Genomic DNA, 21,195 nt, shown 5'->3' with positions numbered 1-21,195 from the left:
AATTTAAAAAATATACACATTCGGCTAATATAGAGAAGCCAAGTTTGTTTTTTTTTTTACTAGTATTCATGGGAATCTTTAAAATAAACTGAAACAATTAAACAGTTTTTAAAGTGGCACAATCCTGTGCATTGATGACCTAGCATCTCCCAGAAGATTTGGAGAAAACAAAATCATTCCATAAATTCATGTAGGTCAACAGAGAAGAAGATATTTCTGACAATATGAGCATCAACATGGATTAAACTCCGGGATACTTTGACCTCATTCCTGGATGGACTGTCAATGAGTAGGGAGTTCTAAGTATGAGAATTTGCATGACTAGTGCAGATAAAAAAAATCTAACTTCAGCTCTTGCTGTTTCTGCAGGAGATGTACTGCCTCCAATGATAATTTTTCATGTCATGACTAAAAGTGTGGAGACTACAAATACCTTTTCAAGCTTACTGCTCTGCCCCCTCCAATGCTCTGGTGGCCAAAGTGGTTAGTGGATAGAGCCTCGAATGTGGAAGGTTGTAGGTTCAAACCCAGGCCAAGTCATAACAAAGACTTATAAAAATAGTACAAGCAGTTGCCTTGCTTGGTGCTCACCATAAAGAGTTTTGTGCTAGGACTGGTCAGCCTGGTGTCAGGATAATGTGACTGGGTAGGACATGATGCTATATGTCTGTGGCATGATGCTCCAATGCTAGACATCACTATAAATTGCCACAATGCTACCAAAATTGTTAAAGCTATGTTAAAAATCCAAAACCATACACACACATGGCATGATGGGAGTTAAAAAATATTCATGCACTGAAAGGATGGATTGTATGTGTGCAGGAAGACGGTTGGGTTATAAGGTGATGCTTCAGTGAATTATGAGTTTTATCTCGTATACATAGTTTAACATTTTGTTTTGATAACATCTGAGTGCCATTCCTGAAATTTAATTTTTGAATGATTTAAAGGGTGTCCCCCATCTCACAACTTTAAAAAAACAAACAATGTTTCCCAGCACATTCACCGCATAAAAATTACTTTAAAAATTAATTTATGGTTGTCCCAAGAGATATGGTGTCCCAAAATATATGGTAAATACTATACAGCCTGACATCCTGGATATTTCATTTTTGAAGTCAGACAAGTAAAATTTCCAAGACACTAGTCTAGGGCAGTTGCTTTCTTTCCTGATTTGTATCAAGTTGGCAACTGCTGATTTAAATGCTTTCATCACTATCCACCTGGTCAGTTATGCTCTCCAAGCATACTGAATATCTGAATTTATCTAACCCCATTTATTTTTCTAAATCTTGTGGAAAATCACAGCCACTATGAATGGTCATTGATTACAGCTGCACATGCACGAGTTCTAATACCACTTAAATGAATACTGAGCTAAGAGACAGAATTATCCACCACTTGGAAAAAAATCTAAACCAAATCTAGGGTGATTAACTAGCAATGTGTCCTTACTGTATAGTATGTACCATATTTACTCGCATATAAGCCAAATAATTTAAAGAAAAATAAAGGCCTTGAAGAAGTGGGGGGGGGGTCGGTTTATCCGCAGGCCAAGGTCTCAACTTGAAAGCTTTCAAGATTTATTTGTTAACTACCATAATGGCTGTAAATTTTGGGACACAAAAAAATATTTTCTTCCATGTCCTAAGACATATATGCATGTAAAAAGATACTTTCTGTGTCCCAAAACTTACTAAACTGATGTAAACTATTATGATTGCCTTTGCTATTATTTTGCATGTGCATATTTTCTGATTTCTCTAACACAAAATTAAATAAAGCTAACTAAAGACTTCAACATTCATTGGCTGGTTAGAGGTTACCCAGGAGACCAGGTTGTACAATAATGAACAGTACTTACACGATACAAATCATGCTTAGCATCACTTTCATCCTTGTTTATTCCTAACCATATTAGATGCAAATTTCACTTTATTCATTGTTTCGACCAAATCGCAATACTCCAGATAACACTACAGCTAGTTGGTAATAGCTGTTTCATCAATGTTTATCCACATGCTCATGGATTACTCCTTTTTGACAATATAAGCGATGCTACAAACTGAGGTAATATTTATTAAAGGTATACACATTCAATTGTGCAAGGCACATAACCAGCATAACTGTTACATGTTCATGAAAGGACGGTAATAATAAAGGCTAAAAATGCTGAATCATCAATCTATTTTAAGTTTTGGTTGAACAAAGTCATAATTATCCACACAATGGAAAGCTATATGTTTCAGCGTCTTTGTTTATAATTGGTGGATTTGTCTTTCATTTTCTGACAGCAAAACAGGCTGGTTAATCATAAAACCCTGAAATTGGCTTGGGTTAAGAGGGAATTCTGTCTGGCAACTATACGAGTACTTCGATGTGTAATAGCCTTTCACTCCATAATATTAGCATGATTACCGTAGTTCTGTAAAACAACGTGTAAGATCACCTACATCAAAGCAAACTACAACTCAGTTTTTACAGTATTAGCATAATTTTATTTCTGAAAGTTCATTATTGTTGTTGTTGTTGTTGTTGGGTTTAACGCCATTTTTCAGCACATGATAGGCTATGCATGGCGGCCAGTATTAATAGTGAAGGAAGAACCCAGGAAAACCCCGAGAAGAACCACCGACCCACAAGAAGCTACTAGCAAGCTTACTCACATACCCAGTCATTGGCCGAATCCTAGACTCGAACCCATGCAGACAGAGTTGAGATGGCAGTGATCCGTAACGGAAAGCGCTTTAGACCACTTGGTCACTCCGTGCCCCGAAACTTCATTATTGTATTTTGGAGATATCATTAGAGTTTAGTGCAGTGGTGCCAATGATTCAAATCCAAGGGATATACTTCATTCAGCGGAATGTTCTTCAATCAGTGCTTGTTCAAACCTACTATGTACATGCAGTACTGCCATTATGTAAATATGCTCATTAGCCTAATTGTGAGCATGAATCAAACCATTATGTAAATATGCTCATTAGCCTAATTGTGAGCATGAATCAAACCATTATGTAAATATGCTCATTAGCCTAATTGTGAGCATGAATCAAACCATTATGTAAATATGCTCATTAGCCTAATTGTGAGCATGACTCAAACCATATTGTTGTTTGTTGTTTTCATACTGGGATTACATTTTAATGAGTTAGGTATTTACAATTTCCAAGGAAAAATAAAAACGTGATTACTGGTGCACTGATATAAAAAGTCTAATGCAATAAAGCATAAACAAACAATAATTGAATCAAAAGCAGAGGTAGTGTTACAGCAACCCACAAATGTTCAATTCTTGCCATCACCCGATCAAGTTATACACAAATCTAAATTAGGCAGAAACAATAAGAAAACAGAAAATTAAATAAATTTCATGACTTTTCAAACATTCTTATACCATTTCTATGTAATAATCATACATACCAACCTGGAGAGAGGTATACATGTAACTTTTGCTAATATAAGTTTGTCTAAATAAATGCATTTAGAACTTACCATGTTCATCTTGTGATGTTATCTTGGTCTTGTGGGTTGACTTATACATGGGTCACATACTTTTTAGTCTTTATATCTATTCATTTTGGAGTCAGCTTATACACAAAGATATTCATGAGCAAATCCCCTTTTGATTTCAATAAAAAAGTCAATGCAATTAATTTATGAATGGCACATTTACCAGCACCAGTTCTTGTATTCTTTATGAATTGATTAAATGGCAGTAATGATTCTTTAATTTGCAACTGTATATGTAGAGAATCAACATACATGTGCAATATTGTATTTGAGGCAAGACAATTACATGAATTAGCTCTGCGTGTGTACATTTAAATGACAAAACATGTTATGATCACTTTAGAAATATTTATTAAGTAAGATGGTCTTTACTTTGTGCATAAACTGGCCAGAAAGGTAACAAAAAAGATTAAGGGAAGGAAAATTCATGTTAAAGTCGTCAGACAAAATGTTGTGTCTGTATAGAATACAACTAAGAAATAGACATTTTCAAACCACATTGGATTGACAATTATCCATGGCTTGATTTTATAGACTCTGAGGAATGATGTTTTGCAGTTAGTACAAATAATATCCCAAACCTGCATGGGTTGCAAACTCAAGCAGTGTATTTGTCAATGGAATCGACAAATTCAGGACCAAGTCAATCAAGTTTTGTGACAGTTCTGATCTTTAAAGTTAGAGTTGCTGACAAATTCAGGACTGAGCCATTCAAGTCTCATGATTCAAGTCTCATGACAGTACTTGACCTTAGAGTCTGCTGACAATGCAGCAGGTTTGGTAATTTAAAAACTAAATGAAAATGAAATGAAAAAGACAATGCTCTCTTTAACAGATCATTAAGAAAAACCATTTCCAAATATGGCAATGCTGCAAATGATATATAACTAAAACAGCAAAATGTAAATATCTGAAACATTAAACACTTTAAAAATAAATGTCATCATTTCTACAGAATAAAGTGCATACATCTCACTGAATCTCAGCAAGTGACTGCAATTTTGTGCCAAGTGTAAAGGTTGATGGGACAAGTGAGTTTTTTGAAATGACATGTTCTAGACAAGTGGATGAAAAAACAAGTGATCAGTCCTGTACTGTTCGTGTTTCATGCTGAAAAGATACATCAATCTGAGAGTAATTACTGTGTTTGATTCAAACATGCAATCTAAAAATGTTTTCATTGCATATTTTATTGTTTTTTTCTGTTTATAAAAAGAATTATTCACTACTCCATTGAGCAAATGGACAACAAGAGCACATTTTTAAAGGTTTCATACACACAAATAATCAGCAGATCAGGCCCATTTTCTTGACACCCATTTGAATCATGTCAGTCTGAAATTATACCTTGTCATGCGTGGAGATAATCAATTTTGTGTGAATTGTCTTAAGGAAGAGGTTTTTGGGTAGATTAGGACTTTAGCTCCATCTCAAGTTTAAAATGAGTTAGCAACCTCTCCCAGCGAAGTGCTTTGAAAACAAAGAGCACTAATGCCTACTGATTGTACACATAATATCAGCATCTGGTCAACAACTCCTTAGATCCATAACAATAAGGGACTGTACTCTCATTTCCTGCTCTTTGATCTGTATCACTAACATTGTCATTGTTACCAGATTGGAATTAAATTTCAGAACAGTTTATATGCAGGTAATATAGAAGCTTGGTTTACTATCATTAGCTTTGTTTTCACACCTAATCCCCCAATGTTATGAGAATGGTGGTGTGCATTAAAGCCCCAATGCTGCCATTACGTGTAAAAAGTTGTATATGCCAAATCATCTGAATAAAACTGAATCTTGACAGATATTGGTCCTAAACATCGTTGGGTTTTATTAAAACCAGATAATATGGATGCTTCATCACATTATGAGATTTATAATTTCTCCCTCGAACTGAGAAATTCTGCTATGTTTCACATGTGCATGAATTAATCTGATGTTGATCAGCAACATCTATGGGTCAACTGATTTCAGTCGAAAGCTGGAATATAAGATCTGATGGTGTCACCATTACAAACATAAGAAGCCAACACCATGTCATGTCCAATACAGTAGGTGATCTTTATGTGATATGCTGATCTCATTTTGTTTTTGATATGATGCAGTACTTGAGCTATCATTTATGAATATTTTTCTTTAAAGGCATAACTAACAAACATCAGGTTTTACAAGTTTATGTCATATTTTTACCAATTAATATGGAAATTCACAATGGGTGGATTTGTATTCAGCCCAAGTTCACTCTTTAAAATATTCCAGTGCCCAAGCTGATCACCAATATTCACCTGAGTCTTATTTTTATCTAATGCATGCTTTATCTTCTCAGATCAAATTTGGCCAGCCTCTCTTCATTCCCATGCATTATCTTCTCAGATCAAAGTTGGCCAGCCACTCTTCATTCCCATGCTTTATCTTCTCAGATCAAAGTTGGCCAGCCTCTCTTCATTCCCATGCTTTATCTTCTCAGATCAAATTTGGTCAGCCTCTCTTCATTCCCATGCTTTATCTTCTCAGATCAAAGTTGGCCAGCCTCTCTTCATTCCCATGCATTATCTTCTCAGATCAAAGTTGGCCAGCCACTCTTCATTCCTATGCTTTATCTTCTCAGATCAAATTTGGTCAGCCTCTCTTCATTCCCATGCTTTATCTTCTCAGATCAAAGTTGGCCAGCCTCTCTTCATTCCCATGCATTATCTTCTCAGATCAAAGTTGGCCAGCCTCTCTTCATTCCCATGCATTATCTTCTCAGATCAAAGTTGGCCAGCCTCTCTTCATTCCCATGCTTTATCTTCTCAGATCAAATTTGGCCAGCCTCTCTTCATTCCCATGCTTTATCTTCTCAGATCCACTTAAAAAAGTTGGCCAGCCTATCTTCATTCCATTTTGAAACAATCTGTGTGCATGTGTGAATGCTGTTGTAATTAGATTAGTCTCTAACAAAATTTGTTGAATATATCACATCACTACTTTTGGAGCACTCACAAAAAAGAACCGAATTATGAGTGACTTTGGTGACTGAATTGGCACCTCTTAATTCTAAACCGAATATCTGAATGACGTTTAAACCTAGGATCTTGATTAATTCAAAATATGGTGTCTGTCAGATCAACTCCTTCCTTCCAAACTTTAGTTAGGTTGGAGGAATGGATAAATCTATGATAAATGGCTACACTGGGGCTTTAAGGACACGAAAAACCTTACTGCAATCTTAATCAAAGCAGTGGAATTTAGCTTGTTTCAAGGATTTTATTCCTATGAAAAATCAATGAAATTAAATACCTTCAGAAATGTATTTTTCTTTTACCAAACCACAAGATATTTCACCAAGAACTGTGAGTGATTAACAGTGGTAACTGACTTTGAACTGAACATGTATATTCATTATTTTGTAAATCCAGCTTGCAAACTCATCAGCCACTGCAAAGACAATTTATCCACATGAATATTTTACAGGAAAAAGTCCATGCATATTTCTCATATATTCTTACTTTAAATGTTTAGCAAATTCCTATTTCTGGAAAGACTAACAAATGCAAAATTTCTACAGGTAAAAGAAAAGACTGCTAATAACATGCTGGATGGCTTGTCAAAAGGCATTACAAGAGCTAGTCCAACCAATCAGGCAATCTGTTAGAATTTACATAACAGACTGATAGTGTTTTGGTGTCTGACAAGGTTGCCTGACCAAGTAAGCAATCAGATAGAATTTATATGGCTGCATATGCTGTGATAGTCTTTTGGTATCTAACAAGTCTGCAACAAGTTATTAGAGCTAAAGGGAATTGACATCGGACAAGAGCTTGCCCAAACAAGTAAGTAATCTGATAAAATTTAATATATAATATACAATTATTTTTAAAGACATCAATTTTTATTGTCTTCTGAAAAAATACTTATTCACTGTACATCAATTTATGGAATGAAGAGCTAAGTTTGTTCTCATAAAAGAATCAATCTTTCCTGGGTGTTGAAATTCATAGTTATCGTAGGTCATGACATCCTTACAAATAGTATCACATGAAATAAAAGTGAATTCATAGGAAACATAATTTCAAATCTTTAAAACATCAACATTTTTCATCCAATTTGTACTTTTAATTTCATGATATACTAAAAATCCCAAGTCAATCATTGGAATATTTTCTAAATAAGAAAACACAACTTCAACTGATTAATATATATGTTAATAACCTGAGTGTTTTCACTTCGTTTCATAAGTGTCAACTGAATTATTTTATCTTCATCTCTTCCAAGTTGTCAGTACACTATGAAAGTGAGATGGATTTGGAACTAAAATGTTCATATCTATGATAAAAGTAAAAATCAACCATGTTATAACCCAGCTTACCCCGCCTGTCAGTCCAAGAATCTTCTCTAGGTCAGGAGGTGTAAGAATATCTCTGCCAATTACACTCGCTTTGAACCCTGGGGCATACTGCTCAATACAATCGAATGCTGAAACATAATGGCTACATTTAATTATAAAACCTAATGAATTGATGCAATGTAGATATAAATGACACAGGAATATGACCTAGGGATTTCGAAAATTACAATCTGAAACAGTAAACAGACAATGATCTCAGTTTAATGATGTGGTCAAAAACAACATCTAAGTGTGAATTTTAGGAAAAGTGTTAAACTTTAAATTAAATAAATGTCTTGCATATTCCAAATTGGTAATAATTAAGTTATATATAAAATCACAACATGAGACTATAATTGTAACTGTGTTCTATGTGATGAATCTTCAGCAAAAGCATTGCAGCCCAGATTGTCCCTAATACAATAGTCTGTCAAAAGCATTGCAGCCCAGATTGTCCCTACTACAATAGTCTGTCAAGAGCATTGCAGCCCAGATTGTCCCTACTACAATAGTCTGTCAAAAGCATTGCAGCCCAGATTGTCCCTAATACAATAGTCTGTCAAGAGCATTGCAGCCCAGATTGTCCCTAATACAATAGTCTGTCAAGAGCATTGCAGCCCAGATTGTCCCTAATACAATAGTCTGTCAAAAGCATTGCAGCCCATGATTGTCCCTAATACAATAGTCTGTCAAAAGCATTGCAGCCCAGATTGTCCCTAATACAATAGTCTGTCAAGAGCATTGCAGCCCAGATTGTCCCTACTACAATAGTCTGTCAAAAGCATTGCAGCCCAGATTGTCCCTAATACAATAGTCTGTCAAGAGCATTGCAGCCCAGATTGTCCCTAATACAATAGTCTGTCAAGAGCATTGCAGCCCAGATTGTCCCTAATACAATAGTCTGTCAAAAGCATTGCAGCCCATGATTGTCCCTAATACAATAGTCTGTCAAAAGCATTGCAGCCCAGATTGTCCCTAATACAATAGTCTGTCAAGAGCATTGCAGCCCAGATTGTCCCTAATACAATAGTCTGTCAAGAGCATTGCAGCCCAGATTGTCCCTAATACAATAGTCTGTCAAGAGCATTGCAGCCCAGATTGTCCCTAATACAATAGTCTGTCAAAAGCATTGCAGCCCAGATTGTCCCTAATACAATAGTCTGTCAAGAGCATTGCAGCCCAGATTGTCCCTAATACAATAGTCTGTCAAAAGCATTGCAGCCCAGATTGTCCCTACTACAATAGTCTGTCAAAAGCATTGCAGCCAAGACTGTCCCTAATACAATAGTCTGTCAAAAGCATTGCAGCCCATGATTGTCCCTAATACAATAGTCTGTCAAAAGCATTGCAGCCCATGATTGTCCCTAATACAATAGTCTGTCAAAAGCATTGCAGCCCAGATTGTCCCTAATACAATAGTCTGTCAAGAGCATTGCAGCCCAGATTGTCCCTAATACAATAGTCTGTCAAAAGCATTGCAGCCCATGATTGTCTCTAATACAATAGTCTGTCAAAAGCATTGCAGCCCATGATTGTCCCTAATACAATAGTCTGTCAAAAGCATTGCAGCCCATGATTGTCCCTAATACAATAGTCTGTCAAAAGCAATTCAACCTAAGGTTATCAATGATACAATAGTCTGTCAAAAGCATTTCAACCTAGGGTTGTCAATGATACAATAGTCTGTCAAAAGCATTGCAGCCCATGATTGTCCCTAATACAATAGTCTGTCAAAAGCATTTCAACCTAAGGTTGTCAATGATACAATAGTCTGTCAAAAGCATTTCAACCTAAGGTTGTCAATGATTCAATAGTCTGTCAAAAGCATTTCAACCTAGGGTTGTCAATGATACAATAGTCTGTCAAAAGCATTTCAACCTAAGGTTGTCAATGATACAATAGTCTGTCAAAAGCATTTCAACCTAGGGTTGTCAATGATACAAAAGTCTTCATCAAACACATTGCAGGCCATGGATGTCCATAAGTCAAACGTCTTTAATCGCCTCTTAAAATACTCAGGAGGGTGCCTATTCTGAAAGCCTTTAAAAGTCTTTAAAATACTCAAGAGGGTGCCTATTCTAAAAGTCTTTAAAATATTCAAGAGGGTGCCTATTCTAAAAGTCTTTAAAATACTCAAGAGGGTGTCTATTCTAAAAGTCTTTAAAATACTCAGGAGGGTGCCTATTCTAAAAGTCTTTAAAATACTCAAGAGGGTGTCTATTCAAAAAGTCTTTAAAATACTCAGGAGGGTGCCTATTCTAAAAGTCTTTAAAATACTCAGGAGGGTGCCTATTCTAAAGGTCTTTAAATGCCTATTCCCCAAACTGACAAGAGGATCATCTACATAATTATGCATACAGCGCATAACAACTTTCATTTGTCTATCTCGAGTGACTTTTGCAAAATTTTGCTAGCAAGGTTTTGTCAAAAAGTCCAAGTTTAAAAATGCTTAACAATGTGAAAAAATCGGAAAACTTGCCTTAATGTCCTGAAGATCTAGTCAGGTCATCTACTTATCAGTGTCACAATGATAAAGCACATACAACTTCATGGTTAGTCAGGTCATCCACCTATGACTGTCACAGTGATAAAGCACATACAACTTCAAGGCTAGTCAGGTCTTCTACATATGTCTGTCACAGTGATAAAGCACATACAACTTAATGGCTAGTCAGGTCTTCTACATACATGTATGTTTGTCACAATGATAAAGCACATACAACTTCATGGCTAGTCAGGTCATCCACCTGTCACTGTCACAATGATAAAGCACATACAACTTCATGGCTAGTCAGGTCTTCTACATACATGTACATTTGTCACAATGATAAAGCACATACAACTTCATGGCTAGTCAGGTCATCCACCTATGACTGTCACAGTGATAAAGCACATACAACTTCAAGGCTAGTCAGGTCTTCTACATATGTCTGTCACAGTGATAAAGCACATACAACTTCATGGCTAGTCAGGTCATCCACCTATGACTATCATAATGATAACGCACATACAACTTAATGGCTAGTCAGGTCTTCTACATACATGTATGTTTGTCACAATGATAAAGCACATACAACTTCATGGCTAGTCAGGTCTTCTACATACATGTATGTTTGTCACAATGATAAAGCACATACAACTTCATGGCTAGTCAGGTCTTCTACATACATGTATGTTTGTCACAATGATAAAGCACATACAACTTCATGGCTAGTTAGGTCATCTACCTGTGACTGTCACAATGTTAAAGCACATACAACTTCATGGCTAGTCAGGTCATCCACCTGTGACTGTCACAATGATAAAGCACATACAGCTTCATGGCTAGTCAGGTCATCTACTTAATGTCTGTCACAATGATAAAGCACATACAGCTTCATGGCTAGTCAGGTCATCTACTTATGTCTGTCACAATGATAAAGCACATACAACTTCATGGCTAGTCAGGTCATCCACCTATGACTGTCACAATGATAAAGCACATATAACTTCATGGCTAGTCAGGTCATCTACTTATGATAGTCACAATGATAAAGCACATACAACTTCATGACTAGTCAGGTCTTCTAGATAGGTCTGTCACAATGATAAAGCACATACAACTTCATGGCTCTAATTTTTCATACCAAAATGGATTAGAGATGGATGTGTGGACACACAGCAGCAAAAAATTGTGTCCACTTCAGCTATCACTGTGAGCATAAACACAATTAAAAAGATAAATATATGCGGTCAAGAAAACAAGACTTTTAAGTACAACTGGTCTACAAATAAAATTTAACTGAGAACAAATGAGCAGAAATAAAATCAACATCCAATTACTGAGGTCAGCATACTGGTTCCGAGTCTGATCATCCCACTGCTTATCTCCTGCCAGTTTATATGGTGTGTACTGTGTAAATAAGAGTACTACATGGCAACCAGGGGGTGCTAGAGTCCGGTCCAGGCTTGATGGAATGACCATCTCCATCATCGGTCTAAAAGATAATTACAAAATAAAATACTTGTGTTAGGAAACAAAAGATATTCAATCTTCCGGACATTTGTGACTCATCTGAAGTAAAATGATCAAAATTGCAAATTTTAAGTCTGTTGTCACAACAATAGGTCCCAGAGAAAAAAATACATGTACTTGTTGTTGTTGTTCTAGAGTTAAAGCCATTTTTCAGCACAAGATAGGCTATACATGGCAGCCAGTATAACTGGTGGAGGAAGAACACTGGAAAACCCAGGGAAGAACCACTGACCCACGAGAAGCTACTGGCAGGCTTTCCCACATACCCACGTTAGCTGAGCCTTGGACTTGAACCCACGCAAACAGAGGTGAGATGGCAGTGATCTGGAACGGTGAGCGCTTTAGACCACTTGGCCACTCGGGGCCCCCTGAATGGCAAAATTCTGCTTTCATGATGTCCTCCAACTTGGAAGAGTGATTAAAGTAGGACCATGCAGTAGCAATGCTCGAATCTCATGAGCTGTTAGATACATAAAGGGTACATGTGTGTGTGTGTGTGTGTGTGTGTGTTTGCATATGTGTGATTTGGATTTATAATGTTTTTAAAAAATTTCAGTCATATTGCTATAATGTCTGCAGTGTGGCAGTTTTTAGTGATGTTTAGCACTGGAGCATCATGTCCCAACCAGTCAAATTATCGTGACACCAGACCGACCAGTCCTGACACTAACCTCTTAATGCTGAGTGCCAAGCAAGGCAGCTGCTAGTACCATTATTATAAGTCTTCTGTATGACTCAGCCAGGTTTAGAACCAATGACCTCCAGCATCCAAAGTGGATGCTCTAACCTCTTAGACCACCAGAGGGGTCCGATACATAAAGGATATGTCTCATATGGTAAGTGACTGACAGGCTTTCTTAATTGTAGTGACAATCTACCATGAGACAGTGGCAGTGTAATGTTATTTGTTATTGAAGAATAACTGCAGAAGGCGTTCTATAGTATTTATTATATACAAGACATCAATACAGCTTGGAAGGGGAGTAAAGTCTGCCCTGAGTGTCTATTTCCCATGGAACTTAAACCCTAGTGAATGTATAACATAAACCAGCTGTTGGTGTGTATCAGTTCTAGTGCAGTGTGGAATGTCTGATTACTTTTACTGTCAAGTGATGTTTCAAAGCTAATTAGATTAAGGCTTACACTACATCTCCCTTCCTGAGAAGTTTACATTAAAACGAAACGTGATCTGATGACCGCATTTCTAAACAAGCTACATCAGCTTAATTTATTTTACAAGTTCAGTCTCTCAGGTGGTTTCGACAATCTTCCCGAACGTGTGAAATATCCGTTTTGACTGGTTGGCACTGCTTTGCTTTCATCTGAGTCAGTCAAAGTATCAGGGTCTGAAGCAGTCACTTTTAGAGGCTCCGATAATGTGGTAGGCATGGGAACTAAATTTCTCCTATTACGCCGTATCTCTCCCTCGTCAGTTACTACCATGTATGAACGAGGTGTATATGCCTCAGATTTAATTATCCCTGAAGAAAAATGATCTTTAATCCATACTTTATTCCCTACCTGAAGTTTTTTCATATTTCGGACGCGATGTCGACGATCATAATTTCTCTTTTGAGTTTGCTTTTGATAGTTTTCCGATTTCTTCAGTTTCATTAAATCTGGCCATTTCGGCTCTAAGTTGTTTGGTGCCATTGGCAAAGTAGTTTGTAATTTTCTTCCCATCAGTAATTCAGCAGGGCTGTATCCATTTGGTAATGGTGTTGCGCGATATGTCAAAAGAGCTGTGTAAGGATCGTTTGCTTTTTTAAGCATTCTTTTAATTGTCTGAACAGCCCTTTCGGCAAGACCATTGCTCTGTGGATATTTTGGACTGCTTGTAATATGCCGAATCCATAACTTTTTGCAAAATCTTTGAGTATTGCGGATGTGTATTGCGGACCATTATCTGAAACTAAAACTTCTGGTATACCGTGTCGCGCAAAGATTGATTTGAGATGATTGACAATTGCTTTCGAACCTGTGCCTTGCAATTTTGCTATTTCGATGTATCGTGAGAAATAATCAATCACCAAGAGATATGTTTGACCATTCAGTTCAAACAAGTCTGAAGCGACTCTTTGCCAAGGTCGACTTGGAAATTCATTTGGTATCATTGGTTCAGCTTGATCTCGTGAGTTTTCGATGCAATTTTGGCAAGACTTTACCAAGTGCTCTAGCTGAGTACTTAGTCCTTTCCACCAAACTGACGTTTTGGCGCGTTCTCGGCATTTAACTATGCCTTGGTGACCATCGTGAATTCTCTCTAGGATTTCTCTTTGAAGTGATTCTGGTACGACAAGGCGTGTACCTTTCATTAAAAGACCATTTTGAACTGTAAATTCACCTCTATCTGCCCAGTACGATTGAAGTTTTCCGTCAATAGCGGATTTCTCTGGCCACCCCGTTTCACAGAATTGTACAAGTTGTTTGCAAATCGAATCATTTCGATATTCAGACTTTATTTGTTCAAGTCGGGTATTTGATGCAGGCAAATTGCTAACTACGAAATCAACATAGGTGTTAGTTTCAGCCTGAAATTCTCTGTCACTCTCAGAGTGATAACTTAAAGGTGCTCTGGATAGAGCATCAGCAGTTAATAGATTTTTGCCAGCAACATGAACTATACAAAAGTTGAATCTCATCAAACGCATTCTAAAGCGTTGAATTCTAGGGGGTAAATCTCCCAAGATTTTTGTGCTCATTAGTGGTACTAATGGCTTATGGTCAGTTTCAAGTTTGAATTGTGACCCAATTAAATAGCTATTGAAGCGTTCACAAGCCCAAGTGATTGCAAGGGCCTCTTTTTCTATTTGAGCATAGCGTTGCTCAGTTTCTGACATACCTCGTGATGCGAACGCCACCGGTCTCAGAGTGCTTCCGTGCTTCTGCCGTAGCACAGCACCTAGTCCAAATGAAGATGCATCTGCAGATACAACTATTTCTCTATTTGGATCATAGTGTGCTAAAGTTGGTGAAGATATCATTTCTTGCTTGATATCTCTAAAAGCTTGTTCTTGATCTGGACCCCAAGTCCACGAGTTTTTACCTTTCAAAAGCTCACGTAATGGTTTTGATTTTTCTGCCAAATTTGGACTAAATTTGCCAAGCTGATTTGCCATACCGAGAAATCGTCGTATATCTGTTACGCATTTCGGTGTTTCCATTTCCGTTATAGCTTTGGCTTTTTCTGGATCAGGTCGGCAACCATTTTCGTCAACAACATGCCCAAGAAACCTTATTGATGGTCTCGAAAATTCACACTTTTCAGCGTTCAAAGTGACGCCGGCCTTTTGAATTGATTTCATTACCATTTCTAGTCTTTTGTCATGCTGTTTCTGCGTTTCCCCAAAGACAAGAACATCGTCCATGTGAAAGAGTGTTCCGTCAAGTCGCTCCAGCGTTTCTGACATCCTTTTCTGAAAAAATTCAGGCGCAGAACTGATTCCGAATGGAAGGCGATTAAAATAAAACCTTCCAAAAGGAGTAATGAAAGTTGTAAGGCGGCGTGAATCTTCTGACAGGTTTATCTGCCAAAAGCCTGAGTTTGCATCAAGTTTGGTGAAAAACTTTGCACCTGCTAGTTTTGCAAGGGATTCTTCAACTGATGGTAGTGGGTGGTTTTCTCTTTTAACCGATTCATTCAGTTTTGTTAGATCCACGCAAATTCGTACCGTACCGTTTGGTTTCGGAACAACAACCATTGCCGCGCACCACTCAGTGGGCTCATCTACTTTTGAAATAACACCTATTTTTTCCATTCTATCCAACTCCTCTTGAACTTTATTCAATAAAGGGATAGGAACCTTTCTTGGGGTAGATAAGGCATAAGGTTTGGCATTTTTGTCCAGAGTTATGTTATAGAACCATTTTGTTTTCCCTAGACCTTTAAACAAATTTGGAAATTTCTCGCGATAATCCCTATCTAAATGTATGGATTTATCGTGAATTTTGCTTGCATTTTGTGAGTTTTTATCTGAGGCATTTACTGAGGATATATTTACCTGTTCAATTATCTTGAGAGCCTGAATCGCGGGCCTGCCCAAGAGTGCCTGATTCAGTCCCTTTACAACAAATATGTCTTGTACACTGAATGCATCGTTTGATTCAAGTCCACATGTGAATTTTCCAAGCACTTTAAGTTCAAAGTTTCCAGGTCCATACAGTTTTCGATCAGACTTTGATAGTTTTTGGTCTCCAATTTTTCTTAAATCTCTCTCAGGAATTACAGTCACATCAGCTCCAGTATCAATCTTGAATACAAGTGAAGTGTTGTTTAATCTCACACGCGTTATCCACGGCTGACCCTTCTTCGTGCTAATAGTCCCTAGAAATCCAGATTCCTCTCTAGATTCTATTGTGCGAACTGTTGACTTTGACAAACAGCATTTTGCATAGTGTCCTCTTTTCTTACACTTGTAGCATTCTGCTTCTTTTGCTGGACATTGGTCTCGAGAATGATTAATTTTCTTTCCACATCTCATGCATCCTTTTCTGCTGACATTATTTTGCTGAACATTTGGGATTTTATGTTTCTGTTTCCCATATTTCAGTGAAGACGATTTTACTGCATCCATTTCAGACATTCGTTCTCCACTTGCTCGTATCGTTGTTTGTTGCTTTTTCACAGCTTCATTTTGTCGAGCTTGACTAACGGCTGACTCTAGAGTTAGATTTGCATCTAACTGCAATTTTTCTGACAGCTTTGAATCTCGCAGTCCAACTACAAGTCGATCTCTGATCATTTCATCATGTAGTGGCCCGAAATTACAATTATCTGCTAACACATAGATAGCTGTTACAAAACTGTCCACTGTTTCTCCCTCTTCCTGTTTTCTTTGATTAAATTTTGCCCTTTCAAAAATTACATTCCTCTTTGGAATGAAATATAGCATGAATCTATCTGTCACGGGCTTCCACTTCTTTTGATTTTCCTCTGTCAGGTTGAACGAAGACAAAATGTCATCAGCCTCACTTCCCATGGAATAAATCAAGGTATTCACTTGAATTTCTTCCTCTTTTTCACTAAGTCCAGACGCTTGCCGAAAGCGTTCAAAGCGCTGAAACCACTTTTCCCAAGTTTCAGGTCTCGAAAAGTCAAATTTGTCCGGATTTGTAAATTGAAATGAAGCCATTTTCAACTCTGATAATTTCGATCCTGTGTTTTTACCGCTGCCACCATGTAATGTTATTTGTTATTGAAGAATAACTGCAGAAGGCGTTCTATAGTATTTATTATATACAAGACATCAATACAGCTTGGAAAGGGAGTAAAGTCTGCCCTGAGTGTCTATTTCCCATGGAACTTAAACCCTAGTGAATGTATAACATAAACCAGTTGTTGGTGTGTATCAGTTCTAGTGCAGTGTGGAATGTCTGATTACTTTTACTGTCAAGTGATGTTTCAAAGCTAATTAGATTAAGGCTTACACTACAGGCAGCATAAATGTCTACAGAGTCCTTAAGACAAAGGAAAAGACCTTTCCAAACCCCTCCTTTTCTCTTTAGATTCTTAAAAAGAGAATGGAGGGCCTTAACTGGGTATAAAAGTTTATCTTGATCATACCTAGCTTAGATTCAAGGAGACCAGAGATTTCTATAACCAGTGGAGCTACTGAAGGTAACTGATTATTCCCTAAAAATCCCGGTGCACAACGGAGAAAAACAGAATCATAATTTCCATTAAACTGGATACAGCCAGTGTATATCAACAAGGCATGAATCCTGCTGTCTTCTCACAGACACCAGAGTGAGTAAAAACAGTTTTTAATGTGAAGTCCTGAGAGCAGGCCTCTCTCAAAGGTTTATAGAGGGTTTTGGGCAAAGACCATAAAACACATGAAAGATTCCATCTAGGCATAAAACAGCACAAAACAGGTCTCTCTAGCTTAAAATACTTAATAAGATTAGCAAGAAGTGCATCATGACCGAGTGTCTTGCCCTGTGAGAATTTAAGTGTGTTGGAAATTGAAGCTGTACAGCCCTTCACAGTAGATACTGAAATCTTTTGTTCTCAAATGGGAACAAAAGGAAAGCAGCAATAGAATTTATAGGGTAAAGTTAGGATCAATGCATTTCCTACTTCACCAATTAAAGAAGATTCTCCAGTTGGCATCATAGACCTTGGATTCAGAAGCTCTCCTGGCTTAAATGATGCAATGGCCAATTCGGCCTGTAAACTTGTTCTGACTAAGAGACTGCTTGAGATGAGCCAAGCATGAAGGTGAAGAATCTGTCAGCTGTTGTGGAAGAGGGATCCCCAGTGTTGCGACAAAAGAGGTCTCCTGTGAGACTGAAGCCTGGGTCGATTGATCAACAGGTCTAAAAGGTCAATGGAACCATGATCACTGCGACCACAGTGGGGTGATGAGAATGATCTGAGCAGTTAAATTCAGACTCTTTGCAGAACTTGAGGTAGTCGGTGGAATGGTGGGAAGGCCCATGCAAATAGTCAATACCACTGAAGGCTGAAGGAATCTACTGTGCAGGCTCCATGATCTGGGACAGGGCATAAATAGAAGGGAAGCCTGTTGTTGAGCCTTGTCACAGACAGGTTTACCAGAGGTTTTTCCCCCAGTGTGAAAAGGGACTCTGTTATTGAGTGGTGAAGACACCATTCTATCAAGATGGCTCTGCCATTCCTGGAAAGGCTGTCTGCTAATGTGTTCTTTTTCCCTGGAATATGGTGTACTTGGTAATGTTCTCCAAGGTTGCCCAGTGGATAATATCCAGACCTCCATGCAAACAGAAGGAGCATGTATGCCTCCCATACATCGCAGGCATGCTACAAGTGACATATAGACTGAGACCATGACACAAAGACCCCTTACTCTCTTGATGTACCAGTGCAATGCTCAAGATACTGCTTTCATTTCTAGCTTGTTAATTTGGAGGGACAATTCATCAGGAGTCCAAAGACTTTGGAGAACTGTGCCCTCTGAGCACCCTTACCAGAATCTGACACGTCAGCAAACAGGAGGGAGTGGGGCTCGGATGCATCCATGAGGACCCCAGTTAGGAATCTGTCCTGTTTTTCATCCATGAGTGTAAATAATGAGAAACATTGGTGATTATGGTTGATAGGGAATCTCTGTGTGGTTTCCATATTACAAGAAGGATGAGATATCAAGGTCGCACATTTAGTCATCCAAGTCAGCAGCTGTGTTTAAGGTAACCATAAATAATAAATAAGGATTGTCTTGCTACAAACCTACGAGAAATTTTCTCAGTCATGGAGATTTTAGGAAAAAGTATTAGGTCTGGTCAAGGTTGTAACCATGAAATCTTTTCCAAAATGGAAAGTATTTTCTTGGACTGTGTGCCCAATCGTTTCGGGCATAAGTCTGTGTGTAATAGGTTTTACTGCCTTATTAAAGGATCAGACCTCAAACTCTTAAGTGGAATGTATGAGCCTGGCAGGTAGTGTCAGTGGTGTCAGCTTCTAAATCAAACTCGTTGGAGTCAACAAGGATAGACAGAACATCTATGGATAGTGTACTCTGAACTAGGGATTGGCTGGGGATCAGAGAGAGCACTGGAGCACTCTGTGCCATGTCCCAAAATTCAAGTGGAGGAGAGGGTGGAGATGAGATTGCCTATCTGCTCTACATGACAACCCTTATAATTTTGATGAGGATATGATGGCAGTTCATGAGCTGTATCATCATCTTTACTGTGGGTGCAAGGTCTAGTAGCACACAGAGGCATACAGGACCAATGACACTGAGGAGGAAGGACCCACTTCCTATATGAATTAGTTGGGATCATAGGAAAGGGGGTTACAAATCCATATCTCTTCCCAAGTCAGACCCCAGCGGACAGATTCCCAATCCTGTACAGGATGGGATAGTAAAGGGAAGATACACCATCTGTATCCTTTCCCCATACTGTGAGGCCACAAAGGAGAATACATCATCCTCAACTGGTTCATCAACACGTAAGGGTCTGATCTCTCCCAACTGAGAGGTGCTATATACTACCCTTAAATACTGGTAGTGGTGCACTATCTCCCTTGTGGGATGAGGCAACACGCTTCCTTGACACAAAAGTGCAGGCTAATTCTGTCAACTGTTGGCTACCATTTAAGTAGATATGCATGTTTCATCCTGTTATGTAACTGTGTGAAGGGCTGGGAAGTGTTAACCCTGTAAAATAATTTGGTAAGCATTTTTAAAATAAGTTGTTGTTGTTTTAGGGTTTAACACCATTTTTCAGCACACGATAGGCTATACATAGCGGCCAGTATTAATGGTGGAGGAAGAACCCGGGAAAACCCCGAAAAGAACCACCGACCCACAAGAAGCTACTGGCAAACTTTCTCACATACCAACATAGGCCGAACCCACGCAGAGGTGAGATGGCAGTGATCTGTAATGGTGAGTGCTTTAGACCACTCGGGGCCCCTATTAAAGTAAGTGTGGATGTCTAGGATGACTGGGAAGTTTCCCTTCTAAAAAGTGATGAGAACAATCTTAGCACATCCATTCTGAACTGTCCAAATGAAAAGGCTGGATGACTGGGTGAAGCTTGCCACTGGCTTTGGGAACTAGGAATGGCCTCGAGAAAAATCCTGGTCAATTTGTATTGAGAAATATCTACAACTCTTTTTTAAAGCAGAGTGTTTCTTTCTCATTGCAGAACAATGCATTCTTAAGGGTTTCTTATATGCCTGTAGCAAAGAGAGTCCTTGACAACTGGGAAGGGGCACTGAAAGTGATCTGGAGGCTCTGAGAAAATTTTTCTATTCCACCCCAAACAGTTAATTTGGGCAGAGTATCTCCAATTTTGTGGCAAAGTGTTTGAGTGTTCTGAACATCTGGATGTAAAAATAAACTAGCAAATCTGGGTCTCTGCTGTTCATAGTTAGGTGTGTATTATACATATGTAAATACAGTATCATATATACTCCTGGATAATTCACATCCAAATGCAAACAGCATAGATGCAGTTTGTTAGGTCTAATCAGTATAAGTAACAAACAACATAGACTCAGATCTGCCAATGCAGTATGTAATGGCAGATCATGGTAGATAATGCTTGCAGTTTAATGACTTATATACACGTATATATGGTATTGAAACTGTGCAACGCTAACAGTGCATGACAAACCTGCTAGATCAAATTCTTAGAAACACTGTGTACAGATGAACTAATGAATGAGAAAAAATTAAATGATGTATCCCCATTTGAAACTTCCTTGTGTATGGGACTATAAAACACCTGATAGCAATATTTTTTGTCCTCCCTGAGGGCTTTAGATATGTTTGATAATTGCATTTAAGTCAGTTATTGCCTAAAC

The 21,195-nt window shown here is 38.1% G+C and overlaps 1 protein-coding gene across 1 annotated transcript in view; it reads right to left on the bottom strand.

Moving 5' to 3' along the window:
• Positions 1-21,195, bottom strand: part of LOC149794759 (pyridine nucleotide-disulfide oxidoreductase domain-containing protein 2-like) — a 158,294-nt gene that overhangs the window by 7,436 nt on the left and 129,663 nt on the right. The window contains exons 13-14 of the mRNA XM_089964391.1: positions 11,708-11,862; positions 7,868-7,974 (exon numbers count right to left, since the gene is read on the bottom strand). Coding sequence (XP_089820517.1) covers positions 7,868-7,974; positions 11,708-11,862 — 262 coding nt within the window. The remainder of the gene's footprint in view (positions 1-7,867; positions 7,975-11,707; positions 11,863-21,195) is intronic.

This window comes from Sinohyriopsis cumingii, chromosome 7 (genome assembly GCF_028554795.1).
Source record: "Sinohyriopsis cumingii isolate HCF-2022 chromosome 7, ASM2855479v2, whole genome shotgun sequence".
Taxonomy (NCBI): Eukaryota; Metazoa; Mollusca; class Bivalvia; order Unionida; family Unionidae; genus Sinohyriopsis; species Sinohyriopsis cumingii.
This window is presented reverse-complemented; position numbering and strand designations above follow the sequence as displayed.